The 16828-nt window shown below is 37.7% G+C and overlaps 1 protein-coding gene across 1 annotated transcript in view; it reads right to left on the minus strand.

Annotated features, from left to right (window-relative positions):
- LOC126281065 (serine/threonine-protein phosphatase 6 regulatory ankyrin repeat subunit C-like) overlaps positions 1–16828 on the minus strand; it is a 333306-nt gene that overhangs the window by 139700 nt on the left and 176778 nt on the right. The window contains exon 6 of the mRNA XM_049979813.1: positions 11237–11545. Coding sequence (XP_049835770.1) covers positions 11237–11545 — 309 coding nt within the window. The remainder of the gene's footprint in view (positions 1–11236; positions 11546–16828) is intronic.

Genomic DNA, 16828 nt, shown 5'->3' on the forward strand with positions numbered 1-16828 from the left:
AACTCTTAACAGAGGAACACAAAAAGAAAGGATGGGTTTTGCACTCAACTTGCTCACACGCTATGCTGAAGCAGGTGATGAGTTTCTTGATCATATTGTGACAGGTGACGAGACGTGGGTTTATCACCATACACCTGAATCCAAGCAACAATCAATGCAATGGCACCATTCGAATTTACTAAAAGCCAAGAAATGCAAAACATCGATTTCAGCGAAGATAATCATGGATTCTGTTTTTGGGACAGACAAGGCATTCTTCTGTTGGAATTTATGCCTCCCGGAACGACAATTAATGCTGCTGCATATTGCCAGTCTTTGAAATGTCTTCGAAGGGCAATTCAAAACAAATGCAGGGGAATGCTGAAAAGTGGAGACCATTAGCTTCATGATAATGCTTGGCCTCACACAGCACTCGTACCCAAAACACTTCTCAAACAATTCAATTGGGACGTATTAGTCCACCTGCCATACAGCCTGGACCTTGCGCCCACCGACTTCCATGTCTTCCGTTACCTTAAGTCACATCCTGGTGAGAAATCATTCCACAACGATGAAGAGATCTAAGATGAAGTTGAAATGTGGTTCCGACAACAGGCAGCAACCTTCTATGACTGTATGATACAAAAGCTTGTGCACCGACTTAACAAATGTTAGGATAATGGGGGTGATTGTGTCGAAAAACAACAAATAATCCATTTAATAAGATGTGAGTGATGTTTTGTAAATAAATGTTCTATTTAAGGACTGTGAGCCATTGTATCTTTACTTTTCGAAATGCCCTCAAAAATTGTACAAGGAGGGCCTTTAATTTATGCTGTTACTCTGATTTTCAATGTGTATAATTATTTATGTACAATACTTTAGGTTTGTAATTACAGTACATCTGTAATTATATATGTGTGTAATAATATATAAAAGGCAATGTCTATTCTGCTGTCAATGGTAAATAAATGTACTGATTATTCTCCTATGTTGCTTTTCACTTTTCAGCCTGACATATCTTGGCAAACTCTTATAGACTGCTGCACCAGATTATAACACTCCATCATAATTTATGAGCATGAGGGTATTAGACCTAACATATAATGTAAATGTTTAATTAACAGGATTAAAGAAAATTCAGAGATTATCTACATGAAAGGTAGAATTGATGTCCACAGAAAAGCTACATTAATTTTACTTGAAGAAACAAAAGATTTTTTAAGGAAGCAGACACTTCCTCTTCCTGTGGCTTATTTCTGTTTTTGCTGTTGATGTAGAAAGAGGCAATATGGCTAAATCTTGTGTTTTACACTTTTATGGAATAATAATTTATTCATTCTCAAGTACCGATGTCTGCTGGTTATGGTATCTAACCCTTTGATATCACAATACTGAATTGGTTGATGAAATTATACATTACAGATGGATATAACAGGAAATTGTACTCAAATTGTTTGAAGACAAATTGACTAAATGTTTATTATGTCATGTCATTTAAATATTTTATTGTTAATGTGTTGGACCTACATATCTATTTTCACAAAGTTTGATTGAATATTCATTACTATCTTTCACATCGAAATCACAATAGTATTTTACAGACAATTAGACTTCAAACAAAGACAGTGCTCAAGAGCTACCAGAGCCTGATTTGTTGAAGAAATATGATCATCAATAGCACAAAAATCTAAAACAATAGTGAATAAGTAGTCTAAAAAGATTGAATACATATACTGATCTAACCACATAGTGCCATTGCTTTTGTAACTCTTAATCATGCAAAGCATATTTTTTCTTAAATTAAATGTTTCTCTGTCTTTTACCTGTTCCCATGAAAAGATATAAACCACAATGAGAATGAAGGAACAAAATCAGGAATATTTATTTACATTTACTGAAAGAAAAGGAAAATTATGTGGCATTAATACTAAATTACTCTGATCATCACACCAAAAATACACAGTAAGAATGTCTTTGTTTTATCGCTTGCCAGCAGATGTCATGGATCTTGTGGTTCAGCAGGGTATATGTAACACATACATCATTAATTTTTTAACTGGAAATTCTAAAAATTTTAATTATGGTAATTGTTAGGTTCTCAGGGATCATGGCATTATGATAGCCACTACTGTACAATGCTAAGTTAAAATGTTGACGTAATGTTGTCTTGACTAGTAATGTTGCATGCCTCTTCTTGAAAGTTCAGGAAGAATTTCGGTGTTGCTAACCGCATTACTTATATTATGCAAATGTAAGTGAAGTGAATAATATTATTTCTCAAAATTACTAGCTGCATCAGGACAAAAACTGGCTGAGTACAATATGTGCCCCGCGCCTGCTACACGGACGTCTGAGTCACAGCTCTCGTACAAGATAAGTAATTTAAGTAGTAGTAAACTGTTTTTTAACACTTTAAACTAATTTATTACGTTAATTATAGTGCTCTGCAAGCGTACCATTAAAGGTTTTTGTCTTACTCGCGTATTTTCACAGTAATCACATAAAGTTCGTTTTGTTTACATATCGCGGCCAGGCCGAACTTTTGAGTTTTCAGATTAAACTTCATACCGCAATCTTAAGTGCATTTACTGATAGTTTAGTGTGCTAAATACGTTTGCTGCCCCTTTATATCTGTAGAGTATCGTCATCTCTTAAGTAATTTCCAGTAAAAAACTTCTGAACCACTGTTTACATAGTCGCGAGTAGGCCTAATTTTTCGTACACATATTTTCATTGTTTTCCGGTAACTTAATTGTCTTTCTGTCACTAAAATCGATTTGTACCATGAGTGTAAAGTGCCTGACGTGCCGTAGGATCGTTAGCTCCGGGGTCTGGTGTGACGGATGTAGTAACTTTTTTCATTGGGGCGACTGTAGTGGCGTGGGAATTGGGAAAATGAGCGAGACTCATCAGTGGTTCTGTAGGCTATGCAGTAGAGATAGGAAGATTGTGGAACAGGAGGGGAAAATTGCTGCCCTTCAGGCTGAGTTAGATGAGGCTAGGCGAGAACTGGGCAGGTTAAGGGGGGAGAAGGGTAAACAGGGGTGGGAAGTGGCAACAGGCATGAGGAACAGGCCAAGAAATTCTTCTGACAGTTTTGTTATTGATGTACAAAATAGGTTTGACCTGTTGCCTCAGTCAGAAACTGATGAGCCTCTCACAGAAGTAGATGTAGACAGGGCTCAACAAGCTTTCAGCAGCAAATTGATTAAGAATGTAGGGAAGTCTGCAAAGAGAAAGAAAGTCTTGTTGCTAGGTAGTTCGCATGCTAGGGGTGTGGGCCAACTTCTGCAGGATGAATTAGGGTTGGATTACCAGGTCACAAGTTTTTTCAAACCTAGTGCTGAACTTGGGCAGGTTACAGAGGATTTAGGTTCACTATGTAAAGGTTTTACTAAGGAAGACACCGTGGTTATTGTGGGTGGGCCGGGCAACAGTATTGACAGAGATCCGGGGTACAGCATAAAGTGTGACCTGGCAAAGATTGCATCGGCATCGAATCATACCAGTGTTGGGTTTGTGTCGGTTCTGGAGCGCCACGACCGACCTCATTTGACCTCTTCTGTCAGGAGAGTTAATTTGGAGTTGGAACAGCTACTTGGATCTGCTGCAGGGTCACACATTGGTGTGGTTCCTGTTGATTCACTCTGTAGGTGGGACTATACTAGACATGGCCTACACCTCAACAGGAAAGGGAAGGGTAAACTGGCTGGGCTGATAGCAGGAAATTTAAAGGGGGGAGGAACTACATCTCATGGTGGAAACTCTTTTTTAGTGTAAGATCAGTGTCCAGTGGGAAACTCAGCCAGGCAAGTACTAAAGATGTTAAAAAAGTACAAGATACTCACAAAAGTAAAGTGAAAAATAATGTTAGTATATTTCATCAAAATATTGGGGGATTGAAGAATAAAAGTACTAAAGATGTTAAAAAAGTTCAAGATACTCACAAAAGTAAAGTGAAAAATACTGTTAGTATATTTCATCAAAATATTGGGGGATTGAAGAATAAAATTGATGAGCTTCTGCTTTGTTTAGAAGATATAGAAACCAAGAATGTAATAGATATACTATGCCTGTCTGAGCATCACATTGTCACTGATATGCAAAAGGTTAGCATCAATGGGTACAAATTAGCTGCACATGTAAGTAGAGATAATATGATGATAGGAGGAGTTGCCATATATGTCAAAAGCTTCCACAGTGCAAAAAATTTAGAAACTAAAAAATTTTGTGTAGAACAACATATGGAAGCATGTGCCACTGAACTTAAACTAAATGATGGCACTTTCATAATTGTAACAGTGTATAGGTCCCCCTCAGTGAATTTCCAGCTATTTCTAGAAAACTTGGATGCTTTGTTGTGCTATCTGTTAGACAGGGGGAAGCAAATTATCATTTGTGGGGATTTCAATGTTGATTCCCTGAAAGAGTGTAATAGGAAGAATGACCTTTTAGTATTACTCAGTTCTTTCAATTTGAGCTCCGTCATTGATTTTCCTACTCGGATAACAAAGAACAGCAGTACATTGATAGATAACTTTTTTATAGACCAAGATAAGTTTAAGGACATAAATGCTTATCCTGTTGAGAATGGTCTTTCAGATCATAGTGCACAGCTTGTTACAGTACATGACATAGCTCCATGCAGTATAATAAATCAGACTTTCAAAGCAGTGCGTTCAATTAACAATATAAATATTGCAAACTTTAGGGAAAGCCTACAGCAGCTAGACTGGGATGAAGTGTATAAGGAACCCGATGCAAACTTGAAATATAACTTATTTCACAATACATTTTTAAGGGTATTTGAAAATTGTTTTCCCCAGAAAATAGTTAAACATAATTCCAAGAAAACATATAAAAAACCTTGGCTAACTAAAGGAATAAGAATATCTTGCAACCGTAAAAGGAAAATGTATCTAACAGCAAGCGGGAGTACTGACCCCGAAATTGTTCAATATTATAAAAACTATTGTGTGTTACTAAGAAAAGTTATTAAAAAGTACAGAAGCATGTGTATCATGTCTGAGATCAGTAACTCTGATAATAAAATTAAAGCAATTTGGAATATTACTGAAAGGGAAACAGGGCAACCAAGAGCACAGGAAGACTTTAGTGCAATAAAACTGAAGGACAAGTGCACTAACAAACAATCAGAAATTGAAAATATTTTGAATAATCATTTTTTAAATGTTGTGGAGAAAATAGGATCTAGATCTTCACTAGAAGAGGCAAGGCTATTAATAGAAGAGGCCATACCTGCGCAGTTTGAAACAACTGTAATTCCACCAACCTCTCCCTCTGAAATCAGTAAAATAATAAACTCACTGAAAAGTAAAAGCTCTTACGGAATTGATGGCATTTCCAGCAAAGTATTTAAAGCTTGTTCCCCACAGATAAGTAGGATTCTCAGCCACGTATGTAATAGCTCTTTGGAGCAGGGTGTTTTCCCTGATAGACTGAAATATGCCATTGTAAAACCATTGCATAAAAAGGGGGATACGTCGGATGTCAACAACTACCGCCCAATCTCTCTTCTGACAGCTCTATCAAAAATTTTTGAGAAAGTAATGTATTCAAGAGTAGCCTCCCATATTTGTAAAAATAAAGTACTAACAAAATGTCAGTTTGGTTTTCAGAAAGGCTTTTCAACAGAAAATGCTATATATACTTTCACTGATCAAATATTAAATGCTCTGAATAACCGGACATCACCCATTGGTATTTTTTGTGATCTCTCAAAGGCCTTTGATTGTGTAAATCATGGAATTCTTTTAGATAAGCTAAATCATTATGGTTTGAGTGGGGCAGTGCACAAATGGTTTAATTCATACTTAACTGGAAGAATGCAGAAAGTTGAAATAAGTGGTTCGTGTAATGTTAAAACAACAGCTGATTCCTCAAACTGGGGTGCTATCAAGCACGGGGTCCCACAGGGTTCGGTCTTAGGTCCTTTACTGTTCTTGATATACATTAATGACTTACCATTCCACATTGATGAAGATGCAAAGTTAGTTCTTTTTGCTGATGATACAAGTATAGTAATAACATCCAAAAACCAAGAACTAAGTGATGTAATTGTAAATGATGTTTTTCACAAAATTATTAAGTGGTTCTCAGCAAACGGACTCTCTTTAAATTTTGATAAAACACAATATATACAGTTCCATACAGTAAATGGCACAACTCCAGTAATAAATATAGAATTTGAACAGAAGTCTGTAGCTAAGGTAGAATTTTCAAAATTTTTAGGTGTGTCCATTGATGAGAGGTTAAACTGGAAGTAACACATTGATGGTCTGCTGAAACGTCTGAGTTCAGCTACGTATGCTATTAGGGTTATTGCAAATTTTGGTGATAAGAATCTCAGTAAATTAGCTTACTATGCCTACTTTCATACACTGCTTTCGTATGGCATCATATTCTGGGGTAATTCATTGTTGAGTAGAAAAGTATTCATTGCACAAAAACATGTAATCAGAATAATTGCTGGAGCCCACCCACGGTCATCCTGCAGACATCTATTTAAGGATCTAGGGATCCTCACAGTAACCTCACAGTATATATATTCCCTTATGAAAGTTGTTGATAATAATCCAACCCAATTCAAAAGTAATAGCAGTGTGCATACCTATAACACCAGGAGAAAGGATGATCTTCACTATGCAGGGTTAAATCTGACTTTGGCACAGAAAGGGGTAAATTATGCTGCCACAAAAGTCTTTGGGCACCTACCAAACAGCATCAAAAGCCTGACAGATAGCCAACTAACATTTAAAAATAAATTAAAAGAATTTCTAGATGACAACTCCTTCTACTCATTGGCTGAATTTTTAGATATTTAAAAAAAAAAAAAAAAAAAAAAAAAAAAACCCTTAATCATTAGTGTCATGCAATATTTTGTGTAATGTAATTTCTTGTACAGACATCTTTTATTAACCTGACACGTTCCACATCATTACGAAGTGTCGTATTCATGATCTATGGAACAAGTATTAATCTAATCTAATCTAATCTAATGTGGATCATGGAGATGAAATGTTGAAAATGGCAATGTGGGAGAGTCAACCATTGAAAATGTAGATGTGGCCACCATTGAGACAGATGTGCAAGTACATCCACCCACAATCAAAACAGTTCTGCAAACATATACAACAGCAGATCCATTCACAATGCTATATCAGAAGTTAGAGACTATGATGAAGAGTGACCATTCGGCACACGTTTTACAGATGTGGATGGAAGAGAATTTTCATAAAGTTTCGAAAGAACAATTGGATCAAATCAAATCAGTGCTTGGTCAGGTTGTGAAAGAACATTCCAATCAGTTCACCATGAATTTCTTGGCAATATGTTCTGAAATTACAGCATTAAAAGATGTGTATAAAGTTGTACCAGACATGATACCACAATTATCAAGTGATGTGAGCTCACTAAAAATGGTGAAAACTACAATGGAAACATTAGTTCAACAGCTCACAATTTGATTTTAGAATTTAGTTGTGGAGCTAGAGGATAAGCTCAGAAGAAATTTTATTGAACAGTGCAAAGAATCTGTGAATTACTTTCTGTCCTGGTTGAGGACACAAGAGCTACAAATTAATGAATTGCTCAACACCGAATTATATCCTGTTGCACAAAGCATGAGTCAAGGAGGGTGTGTGAATACAGTGCTTCTAATGTTTTAGTGAAAAATTATTTGATGCAGATTAATATTGAGTTAAAGCATGACATCCTGCAGTGATGTGAGCAAATATGAACTTGGGTCAAAGCCCTGCAACTTGAGATAGCAGTGGTGAAATGTGCTGTGCATGAACTATCATCAGTAAGCACACATGGCAGCAACAATCCATTAAGAAATGCAAATTTATATGATCAACAGTATAAAGAGGAGACTCTACTGGTTATTCACTTCACAGAGACTTCATTCAATAAGGTGAATATGCATGCTTCCTTAAAGTATGTAAAGCAGTGGTCTGTATTTATTCCTTTTTTTACCACCACCTTCCATTGGATTTCATCATATTCTTAAAAGAATTTACAACTCACCTACCAAGTGAAAGTATTATGTGATGTCTGTTACCTTCTTGTAATAATGAACAGACTTTCATATAACAAATTAAAATTGTAAAAAATAATTTGTGAAAATGTGTATCAACAAAAATAATCAATTATTTATAAAATAAAGTAAAACAGATTATATTTATACCCTCAAATATCTTTATATGTATGTTCTCCTGCTGCCATTTGGTGAGTAGATGTTTTATCTATCCAATTACACTGAAAAATTTATATATGACCTGTCCAATATCATTGTACAAATTGTATAATATTGTGATTTCTTGGATCAATAAACTATAACAAAATACAGAATCCAACAAATGGATTGTCGACACTATGCTTGTCTGTTCTTTGCAAGAGTATTTCTCTGTGGTGTGTAATTCTTATCGGATAGGACTGATGGAGGACATCAAAAGGATTCAAAGAAGGGGAGAGAGTGTCAAGGATATGATACAAGAGCTGTGGTGGATATCATTAAAATGAAGACTTTTTTGTTGCGGTGACATCTTTTCATGAAATTTCAATTTCCAACCTTCTCCTCCAAATTCAAAAATATTTTGGCTCGGATCCACCAATTAGAGGAAAATGACCATATAATAAAATAATGCAACTAAGTGGGCATATAAAAAGATTTTAGAGTGTGTTTTAACTATGCCCTCTTTGAGAATGAAACAGTACAGAAATAGTTTAAAAATTAGTTGTTGGACCCTCTGTGAGACACTTGAATGAGAATTGCAGATTAGTGATGTAAATGTAGATGTAGCTGCATACATAGTAAGGTGGGATATTTCCAGAAACAGTGAAGATTTTATTTTCAAAATAGATTAATACAGCTCTTGAACTGAAAGAGAAAGATAGTTATATGTTCAAACAAGAAAGAAAACATAATCCAAATGAAATTCTAGAAGAAGGGAAAGGAAAATGCCTGTGAAAGCATGAACAACTTGTCATTTGTGAGAGATGAATGTTATTTAGTAGAGAACAGTCAAGAAAATGGAAGATGAAGAAGAGGAGTCACTGAAAAATGTGTGTCTGAATGATGAACAAAAAATGAGTTAAAGGGTTTGTGATGGAAGTATGGGGATGTGTTCAGCAATAGAGTAGGAAGTTTAAAAAATTTTGAATGTGTACTACAACTTAAACCTTACAAGCAATTTTTTATAACACCATATACTGTAGCAAAAGCAAGGAGATCAGTTGTTGAAAATGAGTTGCAAAAGATAGAAATTTATGGTATATTTGAGAGAAACAGCAACAATTATAATAACCTTCTAGTAGTAGCGGGAGAACGCGCTGGGTGTGCTAGATTTGTTTTAGTCTCTTGACATCTGAACAAATTTGAGAAATTGATCATACTGGGGATGAGTTATCACATAAGTTTGAGTGCATTAGATTGATGTAAAGCTTAGGTGTAATGTCTGGACCACCATCAGGTTCCACTTGCTCCAGAATCTCAGAAATACACATCATTTTTATACAGTGGTAAATTTTACAAGTACTGCATTTACCATATGGTTTAAATGTTTCTGTAGCTAAATTTATCAGAGCTTTGCATCATGTTTTAGTTTAGGAACTGTCTTCTAAATTAAGTTTCTGTTGATGACACTTTGCTTTGCAGTCAGAAGTGTGATGAACATTGTTTGTTACTAAAAGGAGTGTTTGACAAATCGAGGTCAGGAGGAATGACATTAAAATCAGAAAATGTAAATTTGTCATTGTAATTTTTGGGATGTTGTGTTGCCAAGAGAGGTAAACTTCTGGATTTTGATAAGGTTAAAGTCAGTACTCAGTTTCTAGAGACCAAAAATAAGGTACAATTGAAATCATATTTTGGAATATGTGGATATTACAGGAAGTACCTTAATTTAAGAGCATAAATGCTCCATGCCCGCATAATTTATAAAAAAAAAATAATTTCATTTGGTCATGGGACAAAGAATGTTAGGAATCTTTTGATGCTATAAAAAGTGCTCTGTGTAACTGCAACATTCCGTAGAGGGCAGAGTTACTCTTATCATTTTGTGTATCATATGATGCTAGTGATTATGGAATGGGGAAGATAAACACTAGACAATTGCTTTCATGAGTAGGACCCTTCAAAAACATGAAAAAATCTACATACTAACCAAGAAGGATCGGCTAGTTGTACACTTGGCATTTCTAAATTTAGATACTACTTGTCAAGGCATATAACTATTGTGTCTTCAAAGCACAAGGCCGTAAGGAGTGTATGGGAGCCTTTATATTTTATGAAGTAACAGCTTTTTCATGAGATGAGAAAACATTTTATTTTTTAAGCACAGATCAAAAACTAACAAGAATAAACAACTCGTAACCAAGCCGACTATGGCAGAGATAAATATCTATCAGCTGCAGCTTTCACCCGCTGTTTTTGGCGCAGTGGATAAATGACATCGCCACAAGTGCAGATTGTATCACAGAACATTAACAAGTTCAGCCAAGTTCTTAAAACTACTGACTATGACATTATGTAATGGGATATGAACATGTAATTGCAGATACAATGTCTTAGTGCCAATAGGGGTGTATGAAACTAACATGAGGAAGAGAAAGACAAATAGTACAGGATTGTGTATTTGAAAGGGATTAAATATGAGAAAGTAATTCAGAACATCTGTAATTACATTTGCAGAAACCAGAATTGTGATGATAATGGGAAACTAGTGAAAAGTAACTTTGGGAAAACGAGTTATGAGAAAGTTAACCAATGTTACAAAATATACTAGTGAATTCCATGTAGAAGAATAAATTTTGACTCAGAGCAATGGAGACTGTGTTGGCCAAAATAGTATACTGACAAACTTATGATGTACACTCATGAAAGTTGTGGATATTCTGGTGCTCAAAAATGCTTAAACAAGCAACAGAAGAATGTATACTTTTACAACAGGCAAAAAGAGTGAGAAAAGAAATTTCAACTTGTGATAGTCACTAATCTGTCACCTTTCATTAATCCAATAATAACAATTCCACATACTTTACTTGACAAATACCCATTTTATTATAACATGTATTTACTTACTACATTTATATAATGACTTATGGTAAATGCTATCAACAACACCAGAGTAACAAAACAAGCTCCATCTTAGAGATCAGTGACAGCTTGTCATCTCTTCATGTGGATACCTTACTAAATGATATAAATAGTGCTTTAAAAATATAGTCTCACCCAGAAAGTATCTTTCTCTATAGCCAGGCACAAAGCTGTCTTTCCATCTCGGTCACGTAAATTGACATCTGCACCTCCCTGCACTAGAAGTTTTATCACCTGGGGCATATCATAGTGGTATTGAAATGCAGAAATGGCTCTCATTATGGCTGATTGTCCCTTTTTATCCAGACCATCCTTGAAATTAGGATGTATTTTCTGAAGGTACTGGAAATTCTCCTTACATCCAAGTGCTCTGTGGAGTGCTGTTCTACCAACCACATCTTTTGCTGTAGGGTCTGCTCCAGCGCCTACAATAAGCTTGAGAGCCTGAAAAAGTCAGAATGCAACATTAGATATCATGCAACGAGATTTTACAAATTATTTTTAAAATAAATATTCAAACTATTTACAAAAGTCCAAAATCAGATTGCTGGCTCACTCTTATTAGCATTTTCTGGCCCATCCAAATTCTGGGGGCAAAGATTGATATTTTATGTCATTTCATTTGTTTAGTCTGAAAGTTTGTAATAAATTGTGACCTGACGGAATGTCTCTCAACTACAGAAACCTATGATACCATCTGGTTTTTGGCCGTGTTTGAACTTATTTTCATTTTTACGATATTGAATTCACGATTTTGGATGTAAAACTATTTTTACAAGACTGTCATTTTCATAATATGGGTTGATCATACTTACCAACCATGTCATGTATAGCAATGGGAAAGAATATACACATTTAAATATATGTATTAAACTGAAATGATGGTAAAACTTGAAAATGGAAGTCGCCTACGTACTTGGAAGTTTCTGGAACAATACACATGGTCTATATTACCCTTTCTTGATGCCAAATGTGTCAGTCATGCTGTGACTGTGATAAAGAACAGTTTGTGAAGTTTGTGGGAACTCCATGCAAAATAACAGGTGATTAGTGACCCCACCTGTATTGTACAGGACTACATTGGTGACCCACAATGACCACAAATTGTGGCGTATATGTCCTCAACTGGATACTGCACAACAGCAATGCAGCCAACATGCAACCACTGTGTGTCACAATTCACAATGTGCATCCATGTGTGCAATGCTATGTCACCCCGGGCTCTGCATCCAACCTTTTAATGAAGTTCTCTAGTTAAAAATGATGGTGACCCTCGCTTGTGCAACAAATCAAGAAACAACATCAATGCCAAATAATGGTGTCCTACAATATTCTTATTGTGCAACCTTGCCATCATCATCCCTTCACATGTGGCACATACCAACCAATTACCTCACTATCTTTCATATTCACAAGCACCTACTGTGACCAATGATTCTACCATGCCATGTCAGCCAAATTTTCAACCAGTGCTGCCATAGCTGCCCAAATATTCACACAGTTTGCTTCTGCTACCAGTCGCCTTGTATGCAGCAATGGGATGTTCAACTGCACTATTGCCGCACATGCCTCCATCGCAACAGGAACACCCAACCAATGATTTAAACCTTTCATGATTTGCTTTTCAGGCAAAGCTTCTACAATTTCCTTCGGATCAGCCTTTCATATGGTTTGCGTAAGTGTACAGCATCCTTGCCAACTATAACATCATAAACACACAACTAAATTCATAACTCTTCTACCAACCTGAAGGAACCCAATGACATGATTAGCAACATAATCTTGGTGCCAACAGCAAAAAAAAGGTATATTCAACTGCACAATCAAACTGCTACAGTGTCTTACCAGGACACTGGAAGAACAATTACAACATGTAATATACAATGAATTTTTCATGAACAACAGGCTGTCTCAACTATGGTGGCAACTCAAACTTCAGTCAACCTGGTTGTACATTCTGGCTGTCGTAGATAGCAAAGCTCCCATCCCATCTTCAAGTTGCCACAATCAGCAATGAATGGGAGGCATTTTATCATAAACTTACATTGACAGACAGAGTTTTTGCTGTTATGCAACACAGGCATGCATGAGTTTAGCTAGTAACGATGCCACTATGCACAGCCACCAGCACCAGCCTTGCCCTCACTGAACTGATCCAACTTCACTAGACAGCTGCCAGTTGCAATGTCACAGCCTCTGCCCACAACAGTGAGCTCTACCCAGTCAAGACAACACGACAAACAACTGGAAATAATGCTCTGCTGGGTACTGCACTGCACTAGTACTGGTATCACACTCAATTCAGTGATGCCGTACATAACTGTTGTCTGTCCTGCGACCACCCAAAAGATTCACATGGTGAGCAACAGGTGCACTGAGCTGCAACATCAACACAAGTCACCTCATTTTGTGCATTGAGGATTCAGCACAAGCTCCACCTACAAGGAATACCAACAGACTCTACATCCCCGACCTAATTCAGCAGCAATACTATTTGACCAACTCTGGCTCAGAAATTAGTGGGGCACTCCTGACTGGCAACACTGCAGCCAATGGATCAACAGCCATTCAACTACATGCAATGAAAAATTTGACCATTACTGTTTATGGCTTCAAAACATGCACCTTGAATGTTGTATTCAAAATGGCCTCAAGGGAATTTTCAAATTTCAGAAATTACTGAACTCATCCTCAGAGCATATTTTCTCTGTCATTACAAACTCCTACCTGATTGAGCCAAAGGCATGGGCATCTAATATGATACCGACCATGAAGTCTCTGGTGTCATCAGCCACGATCTCCCTCAGAAGCAGCACATGCCTGAACATCTCTAGCAATGAATGACACAATATCAAAATGGTTCAAATGGCTCTGAGCACTATGGGACTCAACTTCTGAGGTCATCAGTCCCTAGAACTTAGAACTACTTAAACCTAACTAACCTAAGGACATCACACACATCCATGCCCCAGGCAGGATTCGAACCTGCGACCGTAGCGGTCGCGAGGTTCCAGACTGTAGCGCCTAGAACCGCACGGCCGCCCCACCCTGCGACACAATATCAATACTGATAAACATTACTGCTGTCTCCTCGACTGTGTCACCACACTTAAAACAAATTTCACAGAAGCAATTCTGTTATGTTGAATCATGCTTAGAATCCCTCCACTTCCAGATGGACAACAACATGTTTCAATAGGAGATACAAATGACATCCAATGAGCTCGCTGCAGTACATCTTTGTCTTTACAACCTGTGACAAACTCCAGCCATCGACAACGACAGAGCTATGCAGGCATCTCACAGCCTTGCCACACCTCTGCCCATCTTGCAGCAAGCACCACTGCTTATACTACCTTCACTTACCAACAAAGTCAGTAATGTGATTCTTGTGCATGTGCAGTCCATTTCTCCCATGCCCACTCTGCATCTGCAACCTCCCAAAGCCCCTGTATGTGTGAAGTGCACCAAATGCTTACCATACCAGAGTCCCAGTTCAGCACAGACCACAACAGCCACCGCCCATGGGCTTCACTCATGAAACTAGCACAAAAAAACAATGATACTATGTTCTTATATGTCAGTTATAGAATCCTTAATACATGTACTATCATTGACAGTTACCCAATACTCAACATACGGGACTTTACCCACTATATCACTGGCACATTTGTCTTTAATATCTTAGACTGTAAACAGGCTTATCACCAAATACTCACCCATGCAGAGCATATTCAGAAGATGGCTGTCATTACACTGTTGTTCCTGTTAGAATATTTCTTCTACATCTACATCTACATCTACATCCATACTCCGCAAGCCACCTGACGGTGTGTGGCGGAGAGTACCCTGACTACCTCTATCGGTTCTCCTTTCTATTCCAGTCTCGTATTGTACGTGGAAAGAAGGATTGTCGGTATGCCTCCGTGTGAGCTCCAATCTCTCTGATTTTATCCTCATGGTCTCTTCGCGAGATATACATAGGAGGGAGCAATATACTGCTTGACTCTTCGGTGAAGGTATGTTCTCGAAACTTTAAGAAAAGCCCGTACCGAGCTACTGAGCGTCTCTCCTGCAGAGTCTTCCACTGGAGTTTATCTATCATCTCCGTAACGCTTTCGCAATTACTAAATGATCCTGTAACGAAGCGCGCTGCTCTCCGTTGGATCTTCTCTATCTCTTCTATCAACCCTGCCTGGTGCAGATCCCACACTGCTGAGCAGTATTCAAGCATTGGGCGAACAAGCGTACTGTAACTTACTTCCTTTTTTGTCGGATTGCATTTCCTTAGGATTCTTCCTATGAATCTCAGTCTGGCATCTGCTTTACCGACGATCAACTTTATATGATCATTCCATTTTAAATCACTCCTAACACGTACTCCCAGATAATTTATGGAATTAACTGCTTCCAGTTGCTGACCTGCTATTTTGTAGCTAAATGATAAGAGTCCTATCTTTCTATGTATTCGCATCACATTAGACTTCTCTACATTGAAATTCAATTGCCATTCCGTGCACCATGCGTCAATTCGCTGCAGATCCTCCTGCATTTCAGTACAATTTTCCATTGTTGCAACCTCTCGATACACCACAGCATCATCTGCAAAAAGCCTCAGTGAACTTCCGATGTCATCCACCAGGTCATTTATGTATATTGTGAATAGCAACGGTCCTATGACACTCCCCTGCAGCACACCTGAAATCACTCTTACTTCAGAAGACTTCTCTCCATTGAGAATGACATGCTGCGTTCTGTTATCTAGGAACTCCTCAATCCAATCACACAATTGATCTGATAGTCCGTATGCTCTTACTTTGTTCATTAAACGACTGTGGGTAACTGTGTCAAACGCCTTGCGGAAGTCAAGAAACACGGCATCTACCTGTGAACCCGTGTCTAAGGCCCTCTGAGTCTCGTGGACGAATAGCACGAGCTGGATTTCACACGACCGTCTTTTTCGAAATCCATGCTGATTCCTACAGAGTAGATTTCTAGTCTCCAGAAAAGACATTATACTCGAACATAATACGTGTTCCAAAATTCTACAACTGATCGACGTTAGAGATATAGGTCTATAGTTCTGCACATCTGTTCGACGTCCCTTCTTGAAAACGGGGATGACCTGTGCCCTTTTCCAATCCTTTGGAACGCTTTGCTCTTCTAGAGACCTACGGTACACCGCTGCAAGAAGGGGGGCAAGTTCCTTCGCGTACTCTGTGTAAAATCGAACTGGTATCCCATCAGGACCAGCGGCCTTTCCTCTTTTGAGCGATTTTAATTGTTTCTCTATCCCTCTGTCGTCTACTTCGATATCTACCATTTTGTCAACTGTGCGACAATCTAGAGAAGGAAGCACAGTGCAGTCTTCCTCTGTGAAACAGCTTTGGAAGAAGACATTTAGTATTTCGGCCTTTAGTCTGTCATCCTCTGTTTCAGTACCATTTTGGTCACAGAGTGTCTGGACATTTGGTTTTGATCCACCTACCGCTTTGACATAGGACCAAAATTTCTTAGGATTTTCTGCCAAGTCAGTACATAGAACTTTACTTTCGAATTCATTGAAAGCCTCTCGCATAGCCCTCCTCACACTACATTTCGCTTCGCGTAATTTTTGTTTGTCTGCAAGGCTTTGGCTATGTTTATGTTTGCTGTGAAGTTCCCTTTGCTTCCGCAGCAGTTTTCTAACTCGGTTGTTGTACCACGGTGGCTCTTTCCCATCTCTTA

The sequence above is a fragment of the Schistocerca gregaria genome, chromosome 1 (genome assembly GCF_023897955.1).
Source record: "Schistocerca gregaria isolate iqSchGreg1 chromosome 1, iqSchGreg1.2, whole genome shotgun sequence".
Lineage (NCBI taxonomy): Eukaryota > Metazoa > Arthropoda > Insecta > Orthoptera > Acrididae > Schistocerca > Schistocerca gregaria.